General features: G+C 47.8%; 1 protein-coding gene across 7 annotated transcripts in view; it reads left to right on the top strand.

The window, feature by feature from the left end:
* Positions 1-1,105: 1,105 nt before the first annotated feature.
* Positions 1,106-15,327, top strand: part of ltbp1 (latent transforming growth factor beta binding protein 1) — a 161,363-nt gene continuing 147,141 nt past the window's right edge. For 4 of the 7 annotated variants that reach the window (XM_060933222.1, XM_060933219.1, XM_060933220.1 and 1 more), the window contains exon 1: positions 1,106-1,670. In XM_060933222.1, the coding sequence (XP_060789205.1) occupies positions 1,441-1,670 (230 nt within the window). In that variant the 5' untranslated portion in view covers positions 1,106-1,440. The remainder of the gene's footprint in view (positions 1,671-15,327) is intronic. The other 3 variants (XM_060933224.1, XM_060933223.1, XM_060933221.1) reach the window with 1 other exon arrangement.

The raw sequence follows: 15,327 nt of genomic DNA, 5'->3' as shown, positions 1-15,327 counted from the left end.
GCGGGGGCGTGGTCAAGCGCTGGTCTGTGACAGGAGGGCGGAGTCAGGGAAGGTAAGTGGCAGAATCACTACACCTGATGTCAATTAACCTGTGTTTGTGTGTCTTCCCCAGTGACCACGCCCTACTTAAGGAGGGAGCGTGAGAGCAGAAGAGCTCTTCCCCGAACCAGACGCCGGTTGTGTGTGTGGGTCTGTTATATACTAGATGTTCACTGAAAAATGTGGCAATAAAAAAACCCAGTTTACCAACCTGAACTCTGTCCTGCCGTCCTCTGTACTCCGCCCTTTGTTAGAACCGCTACAGTGTTCTTATCCTGTTATAAATGAGTAATTTGGTCAGTTGGTGTAACTTTTTTTTTAATTTGCCCATTCAGTAACTTCTTTCCTTTATTTGAGTATAATTTATTTACTGATATATTTTTGAACTTAATAATGAGGATCCTTCTCCTCAGCGGAGCCGGACCCTGAGGCCTGACCCTTCTGTTTTATTATCAGTGCTTCTCCTCTTTGTGTCCATAAAGCGGTGAAGGTAATAAAATGACTCGTAAAAATAAAAATATTTTTCACCCCGTTTACAGTTTAACACAGCAACCACTGGACTTGATAACACACACACACACACACTGACTCTCTCTCACACACACACACACACACACACACACACACACACACACACACACATTGACTTTCTCACACACACACACTGACTCTCTCACACACACACACACACACACTGACTCTCTCACACACACACACACACACACACACACATTGACTCTCTCACACACACACACACACACACACACACTGACTCTCTCTCTCTCACACACACACACACACACACACACACTGACTCTCTCTCTCACACGCACTGACTCACTCTCACACACACACACACACACACACACACACTGACTCTCTCTCTCACTCTCTCTCACACACACACACTCACACACACTCTCTCCTGCAGGCTTTTCAGGGGTAGTTTTCAGGCTTCTGCCCCCAATAAAGTGCCCCCTGTCCGTGACGTAAGGTGACGTCACGCGGCCGCAGGTGATTGGCTGTTGGGGTGAGTGAGTCGGAGAGCTGGAGCTGTTTCTCCTGTTGCTGCTGTGAGTGAGTGAGGGAGTGAGTGAGGGAGTGAGTGGGGGTGGAGGAGCTGCTGCAGGGTCTCTCTCTCTCTCTCTCTGCGCTGCTCATGGCCGCTACAGCACACACCGCTCAGGGAGCTCACTGAGACTGAGACACACACACACACACACACTGACTGAGACTCTGAGCCTGGTGTGTGAGTGTGTGAGTCTGAGACTGTGTGTGAGACTCTGAGCCTGGTGTGAGAGAGTGTGTGAGTCTGGGACTGTGTGTGAGACTGTGTGTGAGCCTCGGCTGTGCAGCTCGGCTGGGGATTTTGTGTCGGAGCGGAAGCTGGTGCGGCGGAAGATGGCCGGGATCCGGTGGAAGTTGAGTCGGCTGCTCCCCTCGCTGCTCTCCTCCTCTTTCTTCGCCTTCCTGCTGCTCTCTCCGTCCTGCGCGCTCCTCCACTCGGACCGGGTGCGCGCGAGCTCCGTGTCCGGGTTCGGTGTGGAGCTCGGGGGAGTCGGTGTTCCGGTCCGGACCCGCAGGACGGGCTCGAGCCCCGGCGGACTGAGCCATCACATGAAGCTGTCCGGGTAAGGTCGAGTCCCAGCATGGGGAGGGGATGGGATCCATTCCCGGGGGGAGGGGCAGAACCCCGAGCGCAGGCTCCGGCAGCTGCTGGGAGGGACTGACTGACTGTTCCTCTGACTGTTCCAATGACTGACTGACTGTTCCTCTGACTGACTGTCCCTTTGACTGTTCCTCTGACTGACTGACTGTTCCTCTGAGTGTTCCTCTTACTGTTCCTCTGACTGACTGACTGTTCCTCTGAGTGTTCCTCTGACTGACTGTTCCTCTGAGTGTTCCTCTGACTGTTCCTCTGAGTGAGTGTTCCTCTGAATGTTCATTCCTCTGACTGTTCCTCTGAGTGAGTGTTCACCTGACTGTTCCTCTGACTGACTGACTGTTCCTCTGACTGTTCCTCTGACTGACTGTTCCTCTGAGTGTTCCTCTGACTGTTCCTCTGAGTGATCGTTCCTCTGAATGTTCATTCCTCTGAGTGTTCCTCTGAGTGAGTGTTCCTCTGACTGTTCCTCTGACTGACTGACTGACTGAGTGTTCCTCTGACTGTTCCTCTGACTGTTCCTCTGACTGACTGACTGTTCCTCTGACTGTTCCAATGACTGACTGACTGTTCCTCTGACTGACTGACTGTTCCTCTGACTGTTCCAATGACTGACTGACTATTCCACTGACTGACTGTTCCTCTGACTGTTCCTCTGACTGTTCCAATGACTGACTGACTGTTCCTCTGACTGACTGTCCCTTTGACTGTTCCTCTGACGGTTCCTCTGACTGACTGACTGACTGACTGTTCCTCTGACTGTTCCTCTGACTGACTGTTCCTCTGAGTGTTCCTCTGACTGTTCCTCTGAGTGAGTGTTCCTCTGACTGTTCCTCTGACTGACTGTCCCTTTGAGTGTTCCTCTGACTGACTGTCTGACTGTTCCTCTGACTGACTGACTGAGTGTTCCTCTGAGTGAGTGTTCGTTCCTCTGAGTGTTCGTTCCTCTGAGTGTTTCTGTGAGTGAGTGTTCCTCTGACTGACTGTTCCTCTGACTGACTCTTCCTCTGACTGACTGTTCCTCTGACTGTTCCTCTGATTGACTGTTCCTCTGACTGTTCCTCTGACTGACTGACTGTTCTTCTGACTACTCTTCTGATTGTTCCTCTGACTGACTGACTGACTTCCTCTGACTGTTCCTCTGAGTGTTTGTTCCTCTGAGTGTTTGTTCCTCTGAGTGTTCGTTCCTCTGAGTGAGTGTTCCTCTGAGTGTTCGTTCCTCTGAGTGTTCCTCTGAGTATTCTTCTTAGTGAGTGTTCCTCTGACTGACTGACTGACTGACTGACTGACTGACTGAGTGTTCCTCTGAGTGAGTATTCCTCTGAGTGTTCGTTCCTCTGAGTGTTCGTTCCTCTGAGTGTTCGTTCCTCTGAGTGTTCCTCTGACTGACTGACTGACTGAGTGTTCCTCTGAGTGTTTCTCTGAGTGAGTGTTCCTCTGACTGTTCCTCTGACTGACTGACTGACTGACTTCCTCTGACTGACTGTTCCTCTGACTGACTGTTCCTCTGACTGACTGGCTGACTTTTCCTCTGACTGTTCCTCTGACTGACTGTTCATCTGACTGTTCCTCTGACTGACTGACTGACTGTTCCTCTGACTGTTCCTCTGACTGACTGTTCCTCTGACTGTTCCTCTGACTGACTGACTGACTGACTGACTGACTGACTGTTCTTCTGACTGTTCTTCTAACTGTTCCTCTGACTGACTGACTGACTGACTTCCTCTGACTGTTCCTCTGACTGACTGAGTGTTCCTCTGAGTGTTTGTTCCTCTGAGTGTTTGTTCCTCTGAGTGTTTGTTCCTCTGAGTGTTCGTTCCTCTGAGTGTTCGTTCCTCTGAGTGTTCGTTCCTCTGAGTGTTCGTTCCTCTGAGTGAGTGTTCCTCTGAGTGTTCCTCTGAGTATTCCTCTGAGTGAGTGTTCCTCTGACTGACTGACTGACTGACTGAGTGTTCCTCTGAGTGAGTATTCTTCTGAGTGTTCGTTCCTCTGAGTGTTCCTCTGAGTGAGTGTTCCTCTGAGTGTTCCTCTGACTGACTGACTGACTGACTGAGTGTTCCTCTGAGTGAGTATTTCTCTGAGTGTTCGTTCCTCTGAGTGTTCGTTCCTCTGAGTGAGTGTTCCTCTGAGTGTTCCTCTGACTGACTGACTGACTGAGTATTCCTCTGAGTGTTCGTTCCTCTGAGTGTTTCTCTGAGTGAGTGTTCCTCTGACTGTTCCTCTGACTGACTGTTCCTCTGACTGTTCCTCTGACTGACCTTTCCTCTGACTGTTCCTCTGACTGACTGGCTGACTGTTCCTCTGACTGTTCCTCTGACTGACTGTTCCTCTTACTGTTCCTCTGACTGACTGACTGAGTGTTCCTCTGAGTGAGTGTTCGTTCCTCTGAGTGTTCGTTCCTCTGACTGTTTCTGTGAGTGAGTGTTCCTCTGACTGACTGTTCCTCTGACTGACTCTTCCTCTGACTGACTGTTCCTCTGACTCTTCCTCTGATTGACTGTTCCTCTGACTGTTCCTCTGACTGACTGACTGTTCTTCTGACTACTCTTCTGATTGTTCCTCTGACTGACTGACTGACTTCCTCTGACTGTTCCTCTGAGTGTTTGTTCCTCTGAGTGTTCGTTCCTCTGAGTGAGTGTTCCTCTGAGTGTTCGTTCCTCTGAGTGTTCCTCTGAGTATTCTTCTGAGTGAGTGTTCCTCTGACTGACTGACTGACTGACTGACTGACTGACTGACTGACTGAGTGTTCCTCTGAGTGAGTATTTCTCTGAGTGTTCGTTCCTCTGAGTGTTCGTTCCTCTGAGTGTTCGTTCCTCTGAGTGTTCCTCTGACTGACTGACTGACTGACTGACTGACTGACTGAGTGTTCCTCTGAGTGTTTCTCTGAGTGAGTGTTCCTCTGACTGTTCCTCTGACTGACTGACTGACTGACTTCCTCTGACTGACTGTTCCTCTGACTGACTGTTCCTCTGACTGACTGGCTGACTGTTCCTCTGACTGTTCCTCTGACTGACTGTTCATCTGACTGTTCCTCTGACTGACTGACTGACTGACTGACTGTTCCTCTGACTGACTGTTCCTCTGACTGTTCCTCTGACTGACTGACTGACTGACTGTTCTTCTGACTGTTCTTCTAACTGTTCCTCTGACTGACTGACTGACTGACTGACTTCCTCTGACTGTTCCTCTGACTGACTGAGTGTTCCTCTGAGTGTTCGTTCCTCTGAGTGTTCGTTCCTCTGAGTGAGTGTTCCTCTGAGTGTTCCTCTGAGTATTCCTCTGAGTGAGTGTTCCTCTGACTGACTGACTGACTGAGTGTTCCTCTGAGTGAGTATTCTTCTGAGTGTTCGTTCCTCTGAGTGTTCCTCTGAGTGAGTGTTCCTCTGAGTGTTCCTCTGACTGACTGACTGACTGACTGAGTGTTCCTCTGAGTGAGTATTTCTCTGAGTGTTCGTTCCTCTGAGTGTTCGTTCCTCTGAGTGAGTGTTCCTCTGAGTGTTCCTCTGACTGACTGACTGACTGAGTATTCCTCTGAGTGTTCGTTCCTCTGAGTGTTTCTCTGAGTGAGTGTTCCTCTGACTGTTCCTCTGACTGACTGTTCCTCTGACTGTTCCTCTGACTGACTTTTCCTCTGACTGTTCCTCTGACTGACTGGCTGACTGTTCCTCTGACTGTTCCTCTGACTGACTGTTCCTCTTACTGTTCCTCTGACTGACTGTTCCTCTGACTGTTCCTATGACTGACTGACTGACTGTTCCTCTGACTGTTCCTCTGACTGACTGTTCCTCTGACTGACTGTTCCTCTGACTGACTGACTGTTCTTCTGACTGTTCTTCTGACTGTTCCTCTGACTGACTAACTGACTTCCTCTTACTGTTCCTCTGACTGACTGAGTGAGTGTTCCTCTGAGTGTTAGTTCCTCTGAGTGTTAGTTCCTCTGAGTGTTAGTTCCTCTGAGTGTTCGTTCCTCTGAGTGTTCCTCTGAGTATTCCTCTGAGTGAGTGTTCCTCTGACTGACTGACTGACTGACTGAGTGTTCCTCTGAGTGAGTATTTCTGAGTGTTTGTTCCTCTGAGTGTTTGTTCCTCTGAGTGTTTGTTCCTCTGAGTGTTTGTTCCTCTGAGTGTTCATCTGAGTGAGTGTTCATCTGAGTGAGTGTTCCTCTGAGTGAGTGTTCATTCCTCTGAGTGTTTCTCTGAGTGAGTGTTCCTGACTGTTCCTCTGACTGACTGACTGACTGACTGTTCCTCTGACTGACTGACTGACTGTTCCTCTGACTGTTCCTCTGACTGAGTTTTCCTCTGACTGTTCCTCTGACTGACTGACTGACTGACTGACTGACTGTTCTTCTGACTGTTCCTCTGACTGACTGTTCCTCTGACTGACTGTTCCTCTGGCTGTTTTTCTGACTGACTGTTCCTCTGACTGTTCCTCTGACTGACTTTTCCTCTGACTGTTCGACTGACTGACTGTTCTTCTGACTGACTGTTCCTCTGACTGTTCCTCTGACTGTTCCTCTGACTGACTGTTCCTCAGAGTGTTCCTCTGACTGTTCCTCTGAGTGAGTGTTCCTCTGACTGTTCCTCTGACTGACTGTCCCTTTGAGTGTTCCTCTGACTGACTGTCTGACTGTTCCTCTGACTGACTGACTGAGTGTTCCTCTGAGTGTGTTCGTTCCTCTGAGTGTTTCTGTGAGTGAGTGTTCCTCTGACTGACTGTTCCTCTGACTGACTGTTCCTCTGACTGACTGTTCCTCTGACTGTTCCTCTGATTGACTGTTCCTCTGACTGTTCCTCTGACTGACTGACTGTTCTTCTGACTACTCTTCTGATTGTTCCTCTGACTGACTGACTGACTTCCTCTGACTGTTCCTCTGAGTGTTTGTTCCTCTGAGTGTTCGTTCCTCTGAGTGAGTGTTCCTCTGAGTGTTCGTTCCTCTGAGTGTTCCTCTGAGTATTCTTCTGAGTGAGTGTTCCTCTGACTGACTGACTGACTGACTGACTGACTGACTGAGTGTTCCTCTGAGTGTTTCTCTGAGTGAGTGTTCCTCTGACTGTTCCTCTGACTGACTGACTGACTGACTGACTTCCTCTGACTGACTGTTCCTCTGACTGACTGTTCCTCTGACTGACTGGCTGACTTTTCCTCTGACTGTTCCTCTGACTGACTGTTCATCTGACTGTTCCTCTGACTGACTGACTGACTGTTCCTCTGACTGTTCCTCTGACTGACTGTTCCTCTGACTGTTCCTCTAACTGACTGACTGACTGACTGACTGTTCTTCTGACTGTTCTTCTAACTGTTCCTCTGACTGACTGACTGACTGACTGACTGACTGACTTCCTCTGACTGTTCCTCTGACTGACTGACTGACTGACTGACTTCCTCTGACTGTTCCTCTGACTGACTGAGTGTTCCTCTGAGTGTTCGTTCCTCTGAGTGTTCGTTCCTCTGAGTGTTCGTTCCTCTGAGTGAGTGTTCCTCTGAGTGTTCCTCTGAGTATTCCTCTGAGTGAGTGTTCCTCTGACTGACTGACTGACTGAGTGTTCCTCTGAGGGAGTATTCCTCTGAGTGTTCGTTCCTCTGAGTGTTCCTCTGAGTGAGTGTTCCTCTGAGTGTTCCTCTGACTGACTGACTGACTGACTGACTGACTGAGTGTTCCTCTGAGTGAGTATTTCTCTGAGTGTTTGTTCCTCTGAGTGTTTGTTCCTCTGAGTGTTCGTTCCTCTGAGTGAGTGTTCCTCTGAGTGTTCCTCTGACTGACTGACTGAGTGTTCCTCTGAGTGAGTATTTCTCTGAGTGTTCGTTCCTCTGAGTGTTTCTCTGAGTGAGTGTTCCTCTGACTGTTCCTCTGACTGACTGTTCCTCTGACTGTTCCTCTGACTGACTTTTCCTCTGACTGTTCCTCTGACTGGCTGACTGTTCCTCTGACTGTTCCTCTGACTGACTGTTCCTCTTACTGTTCCTCTGACTGACTGTTCCTCTGACTGTTCCTATGACTGACTGACTGACTGTTCCTCTGACTGACTGTTCCTCTGACTGACTGTTCCTCTGACTGACTGACTGTTCTTCTGACTGTTCTTCTGACTGTTCCTCTGACTGACTGACTGACTTCCTCTTACTGTTCCTCTGACTGACTGAGTGAGTGTTCCTCTGAGTGTTAGTTCCTCTGAGTGTTAGTTCCTCTGAGTGTTCGTTCCTCTGAGTGTTCCTCTGAGTATTCCTCTGAGTGAGTGTTCCTCTGACTGACTGACTGACTGACTGACTGACTGAGTGTTCCTCTGAGTGAGTATTTCTGAGTGTTTGTTCCTCTGAGTGTTTGTTCCTCTGAGTGTTTGTTCCTCTGAGTGTTTGTTCCTCTGAGTGTTTGTTCCTCTGAGTGTTCGTTCCTCTGAGTGTTCATCTGAGTGAGTGTTCCTCTGAGTGAGTGTTCATTCCTCTGAGTGTTTCTCTGAGTGAGTGTTCCTGACTGTTCCTCTGACTGACTGACTGACTGACTGTTCCTCTGACTGACTGACTGACTGTTCCTCTGACTGTTCCTCTGACTGACTTTTCCTCTGACTGTTCCTCTGACTGACTGACTGACTGACTGACTGACTGTTCTTCTGACTGTTCTTCTGACTGTTCCTCTGACTGACTGTTCCTCTGACTGACTGTTCCTCTGGCTGTTTTTCTGACTGACTGTTCCTCTGACTGTTCCTCTGACTGACTTTTCCTCTGACTGTTCGACTGACTGACTGTTCTTCTGACTGACTGTTCCTCTGACTGTTCCTCTGACTGAGTGTTCCTCTGAGTGTTCGTTCCTCTGAGTGTTCCTCTGAGTTTTCGTTCCTCTGAGTGAGTGTTCCTCTGAGTGAGTGTTCCTCTGAGTGTTCCTCTGACTGACTGACTGACTGAGTGTTCCTCTGAGTGTTCGTTCCTCTGAGTGTTCGTTCCTCTGAGTGTTCGTTCCTCTGAGTGTTCCTCTGACTGACTGACTGACTGAGTGTTCCTCTGAGTGTTCGTTCCTCTGAGTGTTTCTCTGACTGATTGACTGACTGACTGAATGTTCCTCTGAGTGTTCGTTCCTCTGAGTGTTCGTTCCTCTGAGTGTTTGTTCCTCTGAGTGTTTGTTCCTCTGAGTGTTTGTTCCTCTGAGTGTTCGTTCCTCTGAGTGAGTGTTCCTCTGAGTGAGTGTTCCTCTGACTGACTGAGTGTTCCTCTGAGTGTTTGTTCCTCTGAGTGTTTGTTCCTCTGAGTGTTTGTTCCTCTGAGTGAGTGTTCCGCTGAGTGTGTTCCTCTGAGTGTTCCTCTGACTGACTGACTGACTGAGTGTTCCTCTGAGTGTTTGTTCCTCTGAGTGTTTGTTCCTCTGAGTGTTTGTTCCTCTGAGTGAGTGTTCCGCTGAGTGTGTTCCTCTGAGTGTTCCTCTGACTGACTGACTGACTGAGTGTTCCTCTGAGTGTTTGTTCCTCTGAGTGTTTGTTCCTCTGAGTGTTTGTTCCTCTGAGTGAGTGTTCCTCTGACTGACTGAGTGTTCGTTCCTCTGAGTGTTCGTTCCTCTGAGTGTTCGTTCCTCTGAGTGTTCGTTCCTCTGAGTGTTCGTTCCTCTGACTGAGTGTTCCTCTGACTGACTGAGTGTTCCTCTGAGTGTTTGTTCCTCTGAGTGTTTGTTCCTCTGAGTGTTTGTTCCTCTGAGTGTTCGTTCCTCTGAGTATTCCTCTGAGTGTTTGTTCCTCTGAGTGTTCCTCTGAGTGAGTGTTCCTCTGACTGACTGACTGACTGTTCCTCTGAGTGTTTGTTCCTCTGAGTGTTTGTTCCTCTGAGTGTTTGTTCCTCTGAGTGAGTGTTCCTCTGACTGACTGAGTGTTCGTTCCTCTGAGTGTTCGTTCCTCTGAGTGTTCGTTCCTCTGAGTGTTCGTTCCTCTGACTGAGTGTTCCTCTGACTGACTGAGTGTTCCTCTGAGTGTTTGTTCCTCTGAGTGTTTGTTCCTCTGAGTGTTTGTTCCTCTGAGTGTTTGTTCCTCTGAGTGTTCGTTCCTCTGAGTATTCCTCTGAGTGTTTGTTCCTCTGAGTGTTCCTCTGAGTGAGTGTTCCTCTGACTGACTGACTGACTGTTCCTCTGAGTGTTTGTTCCTCTGAGTGTTTGTTCCTCTGAGTGTTCGTTCCTCTGAGTGTTCGTTCCTCTGAGTGTGTGTTCCTCTGCCTGACTGACTGACTGAGTGTTCCTCTGAGTGAGTATTCCTCTGAGTGTTCGTTCCTCTGAGTGTTCGTTCCTCTGAGTGTTCCTCTGACTGACTGACTGACTGACTGACTGAGTGTTCCTCTGAGTGAGTGTTCCTCTGACTGTTCCTCTGACTGACTGACTGACTGACTGACTGTTCCTCTGACTGTTCCTCTGACTGACTGTTCCTCTGACTGACTGTTCCTCTGACTGACTGTTCCTCTGACTGACTGACTGTTCTTCTGACTGTTCCTCTGACTGTCTGACTGACTTCCTCAGACTGTTCCTCTGACTGACTGAGTGAGTGTTCCTCTGAGTGTTCGTTCCTCTGAGTGAGTGTTCCTCTGAGTAAGTGTTCCTATGAGTGTTCGTTCCTCTGAGTGTTCCTCTGAGTATTCCTCTGAGTGAGTGTTCCTCTGACTGACTGACTGACTGACTGAGTGTTCCTCTGAGTGAGTATTTCTCTGAGTGTTCGTTCCTCTGAGTGTTCCTCTGACTGACTGACTGACTGTTCCTCTGACTGACTTTTCCTCTGACTGTTCCTCTGACTGACTGGCTGACTGTTCCTCTGACTGTTCCTCTGACTGACTGTTCCTCTGACTGTTCCTCTGACTGACTGACTGACTGTTCCTCTGACTGACTGTTCCTCTGACTGACTGACTGTTCTTCTGACTGTTCCTCTGACTGACTGACTGACTGACTTGCTCTGACTGTTCCTCTGACTGACTGAGTGTTCGTTCCTCTGAGTGTTCGTTCCTCTGAGTGAGTGTTCCTCTGAGTAAGTGTTCCTATGAGTGTTCGTTCCTCTGAGTGTTCCTCTGAGTATTCCTCTGAGTGAGTGTTCCTCTGACTGACTGACTGTTCTTCTGACTGTTCCTCTGACTGTCTGACTGACTTCCTCAGACTGTTCCTCTGACTGACTGAGTGAGTGTTCCTCTGAGTGTTCGTTCCTCTGAGTGAGTGTTCCTCTGAGTAAGTGTTCCTGTGAGTGTTCGTTCCTCTGAGTGTTCCTCTGAGTATTCCTCTGAGTGAGTGTTCCTCTGACTGACTGACTGACTGAGTGTTCCTCTGAGTATTTCTCTGAGTGTTCGTTCCTCTGAGTGTTCCTCTGAGTGAGTGTTCCTCTGAGTGTTCCTCTGACTGACTGACTGACTTCCTTTGACTGTTCCTCTGACTGACTGAGTGTTCGTTCCTCTGAGTATTCCTCTGAGTGAGTGTTCCTCTGACTGACTGACTGACTGAGTGTTCCTCTGAGTGAGTATTCCTCTGAGTGAGTATTCCTCTGAGTGTTTGTTCCTCTGAGTGTTCGTTCCTCTGAGTGAGTGTTCCTCTGACTGACTGACTGACTGACTGAGTGTTCCTCTGAGTGTTCGTTCCTCTGAGTGTTTCTCTGAGTGAGTGTTCCTGACTGTTCCTCTGACTGACTTTTCCTCTGACTGTTCCTCTGACTGACTGACTGACTGACTGTTCTTCTGACTGTTCCTCTGACTGACTGTTCCTCTGACTGACTGTTTTTCTGACTGACTGTTCCTCTGACTGACTTTTCCTCTGACTGTTCGACTGACTGACTGTTCGACTGACTGACTGTTCGACTGACTGACTGTTCCTCTGACTGTTCCTCTGACTGACTGAGTGTTCCTCTGAGTGTTCGTTCCTCTGAGTGTTTGTTCCTCTGAGTGTTCCTCTGAGTGAGTGTTCCTCTGAGTTTTCGTTCCTCTGAGTGTTCCTCTGAGTGAGTGTTCCTCTGAGTGTTCCTCTGAGTGTTCCTCTTAGTGTTCCTCTGAGTGAGTGTTCCTCTGAGTGTTCCTCTGACTGACTGACTGAGTGTTCCTCTGAGTGTTCATTCCTCTGGGTGAGTGTTCCTCTGGGTGAGTGTTCCTCTGGGTGAGTGTTCCTCTGAGTGTTTGTTCCTCTGAGTGTTCCTCTGAGTATTCCTCTGAGTGAGTATTCCTCTGACTGACTGACTGACTGACTGACTGAGTGTTCCTCTGAGTGTTTGTTCCTCTGAGTGTTTGTTCCTCTGAGTGTTCCCCTGAGTGAGTGTTCCTCTGAGTGTTCCTCCTCTCACTGCTGTGAGTGTTCGTTCCTCTGAGTGTTCATTCCTCTGAGTGTTCGTTCCTCTGAGTGTTCCTCTGACTTACTGACTGAGTGTTCCTCTGAGTGTTCCTCTGAGTGAGTGTTCCTGTGATTGTTCCTCTGAGTGAGTGTTCCTCCTCCCGCTGGGAGTCACTCGGGCACTTTTTTACACACACACACACTAGTTCCCGACACACAGTGCTGGTCAGTGTGGGCGCGCACTCTCTCTCTCTCTCTCTCTCTCTCTCTCTCTCTTTCTCTCTCTCTCTCTCTCTAGCCTGTAGGGCCCCTCACCGCGCGCCCTGTGTAGTGTAGCGCACCTCTGTAGGGAGTAGTGTAGCGCACCTCTGTAGGGAGCAGAACCCCCAGTGCACTCTGGCACGCTGGAGGAACTGGTATTGCCTCCCCTATGCAGTGCTGCTTTTACACATGAACCAGTCCCCTCTGGGACATTACTGTGCACCCGAAGTAGGGGACCTTTATAAGGAGTCGGGCACTGAACCCCAAGGGGACTCTGTAGGGGCTAGGCACTGTAAATAGTGCCATTTCTAGGGCATAATGGCCAAAGTGTGCTCTAGTCTAGACGAGGATTCTGTTGCTAGTAATCTGGGTAACATGGACACTGAGCATTAGCTAGCTAGTGACTAAGCCTGGGGAATTAGCTAGATAGCAAATAAGTGTTTTACAAGTAAATACAAAGACACAGTGATGATGGAAATAAGACAATATAAACAGAAACATCCACATTTACCTCAGATGTGTTTGTAATTTATTAAAAAAAAGACTCTAAACAACTTAACCTCCACTGACATGACATTTAGCATCAAATGCTAGATTCCACCGTGTTTAGAAAAGTCTGTTCTGTGTTGTTCAACATTATTTAAGATATTTTTATTGACATTTGATATTAACTGTATTAATAAATTAATAACCGAAAATACATGTATTTGTGCACTACATAGCTAGCTAATGTCTAAGGCTGGGGAGTTAGCTCGATAGCAAGCAAGTGTTTTCTATGTAAATATAAATACATTTTCAGTAGAAATCAGACAAAATAATGAGGAATGTACACATTTCTCTCAGATATGTTGGTAAATTATTTAAAAAAAAAGACTCCACTAAAATTACACTGGGAAATATGAACACTGAGCATTAGCTTGCTAGTGACTAAGCCTGGGGATTTAGCCAGGTGAGTCTTCTATGTACACACAGTGCCAGTATACAGAAAGGTATAGTGTCTGTAGAAATGGGATAAAATAATCAAGGACATTCACATTTACCTCAAATGTGTTTAAAAAAAGTCTAAAAAAAACAAGTCAAAGTGTGTTGTCATTACACATAGCATCAACTGCTAACTGAACAAATAGTCTCTGAACTTGTAGCCCATTCTGCTGTGTTCTTAAACATTACTGAAGTGATTTGGCTTTGAAATGTCGATAAATCACTTTATAATTAAATTAATTAAATTATAAAGTCAGAATCCAAAAAAAGCCACGATACCACAGCTCGACTCTTACATTTAAATATTTTTCCTTCATAGTTTTGTTTACTTTTCTTTCTTGTTTGAGTCTGTGTGGTATAATGTAGAAGGCAGACGCTGTGTGTGTGTGTGTGTGTGTGTGTGTGTGTGTGTGGTTAGAATAGGATTCCAGTGCGGCTCTCACATTTATCTCCAGAAAGAAAAGCGAGTGAGGTCAACGGGTGCGTGTGTGTGTGTGTGTGTGTGTGTGTGTTTTCCAAGTACCTTAACCTTGTTTGAACGTGTCTAAGGTCTCATCCAGAAGCTCATATATCTCAAACGAGGTGTGTGTGTGTGTGTGTACACATGCAGCATTCACATGTTAGTTAAGTCTACATAGTTAGCTAATAGCGTTATAAAATAGGGTTTCAAATATAGCTAGCATGTTCACAATGGAAGTGGAAAATTAAATTCGAAAAAATCGATTTACTTTGGTGACATTAGAATTTTAGCTGTGAATGAGCATTCTGTGAGAATGAATAAAGCTTTGAGATTAGCGTTTGTTTCTGTAAGCTTCCATGTACACACACAGGCTTTAATTACATCGTGATTCTAATTTTTAGCAATCTACCTTGATTGCTAAACTGCCATAGTTGGTTGCTAGCAAGCTAGCTACCTTGGTAAGATTAAACATTAGCTACCTCTGCAGGATTAAACGGTAGCTTCCTCGTCAGGATTAAACGGTAGCTTCCTCGTCAGGATTAAACGGTAGCTTCCTCGTCAGGATTAAACGGTAGCTTCCTCGTCAGGATTAAACGGTAGCTTCCTCGGCAGGATTAAATGGTAGCTACCTTGGCAGGATTAAATGGTAGCTTCCTCGTCAGGATTAAACGGTAGCTTCCTCGGCAGGATTAAACGGTAGCTTCCTCGTCAGGATTAAACGGCAGCTTCCTCGTCAGGATTAAACGGTAGCTTCCTCGGCAGGATTAAACGGTAGCTTCCTCGGCAGGATTAAACGGTAGCTTCCTCGGCAGGATTAAACGGTAGCTTCCTCGGCAGGATTAAACGGTAGCTTCCTCGGCAGGATTAAACGGTAGCTTCCTCGGCAGGATTAAACGGTAGCTTCCTCGGCAGGATTAAACGGTAGCTTCCTCGGCAGGATTAAACGGTAGCTTCCTCGGCAGGATTAAACGGTAGCTACCTTGGCAGGATTAAACGGTAGCTTCCTCGTCAGGATTAAACGGTAGCTTCCTCGGCAGGATTAAACGGTAGCTTCCTCGTCAGGATTAAACGGCAGCTTCCTCGTCAGGATTAAACGGTAGCTTCCTCGTCAGGATTAAACGGTAGCTTCCTCGGCAGGATTAAACGGTAGCTTCCTCGGCAGGATTAAACGGTAGCTACCTTGGCAGGATTAAACGGTAGCTTCCTCGTCAGGATTAAACGGTAGCTTCCTCGGCAGGATTAAACGGTAGCTTCCTCGTCAGGATGAAACGGCAGCTTCCTCGTCAGGATTAAACGGTAGCTTCCTCGGCAGGATTAAACGGTAGCTTCCTCGGCAGGATTAAACGGTAGCTACCTCGGCAGGATTAAACGGTAGCTACCTCGTCAGGATTAAACGGTAGCTACCTCGTCAGGATTAAACGGTAGCTACCTCGTCAGGATTAAACGGTAGCTTCCTCGTCAGGATTAAACGGTAGCTTCCTCGTCAGGATTAAACGGTAGCTTCCTCGTCAGGATTAAACGGTAGCTTCCTCGGCAGGATTAAACGGTAGCTACCTCGGCAGGATTAAACGGTAGCTTCCTCGGCAGGATTAAACGGTAGCTACCTCGGCAGGATTAAACTGTAGCTACCTCGGCAGGATTAAACGGTGGCTACCTCGGCAGGAT

The sequence above is a fragment of the Neoarius graeffei genome, chromosome 11, assembly GCF_027579695.1.
Source record: "Neoarius graeffei isolate fNeoGra1 chromosome 11, fNeoGra1.pri, whole genome shotgun sequence".
NCBI classification, from domain to species: Eukaryota; Metazoa; Chordata; class Actinopteri; order Siluriformes; family Ariidae; genus Neoarius; species Neoarius graeffei.
Note: the sequence above shows the minus strand (reverse complement) of the source record. Positions and strands in the feature narration are given on the sequence as shown.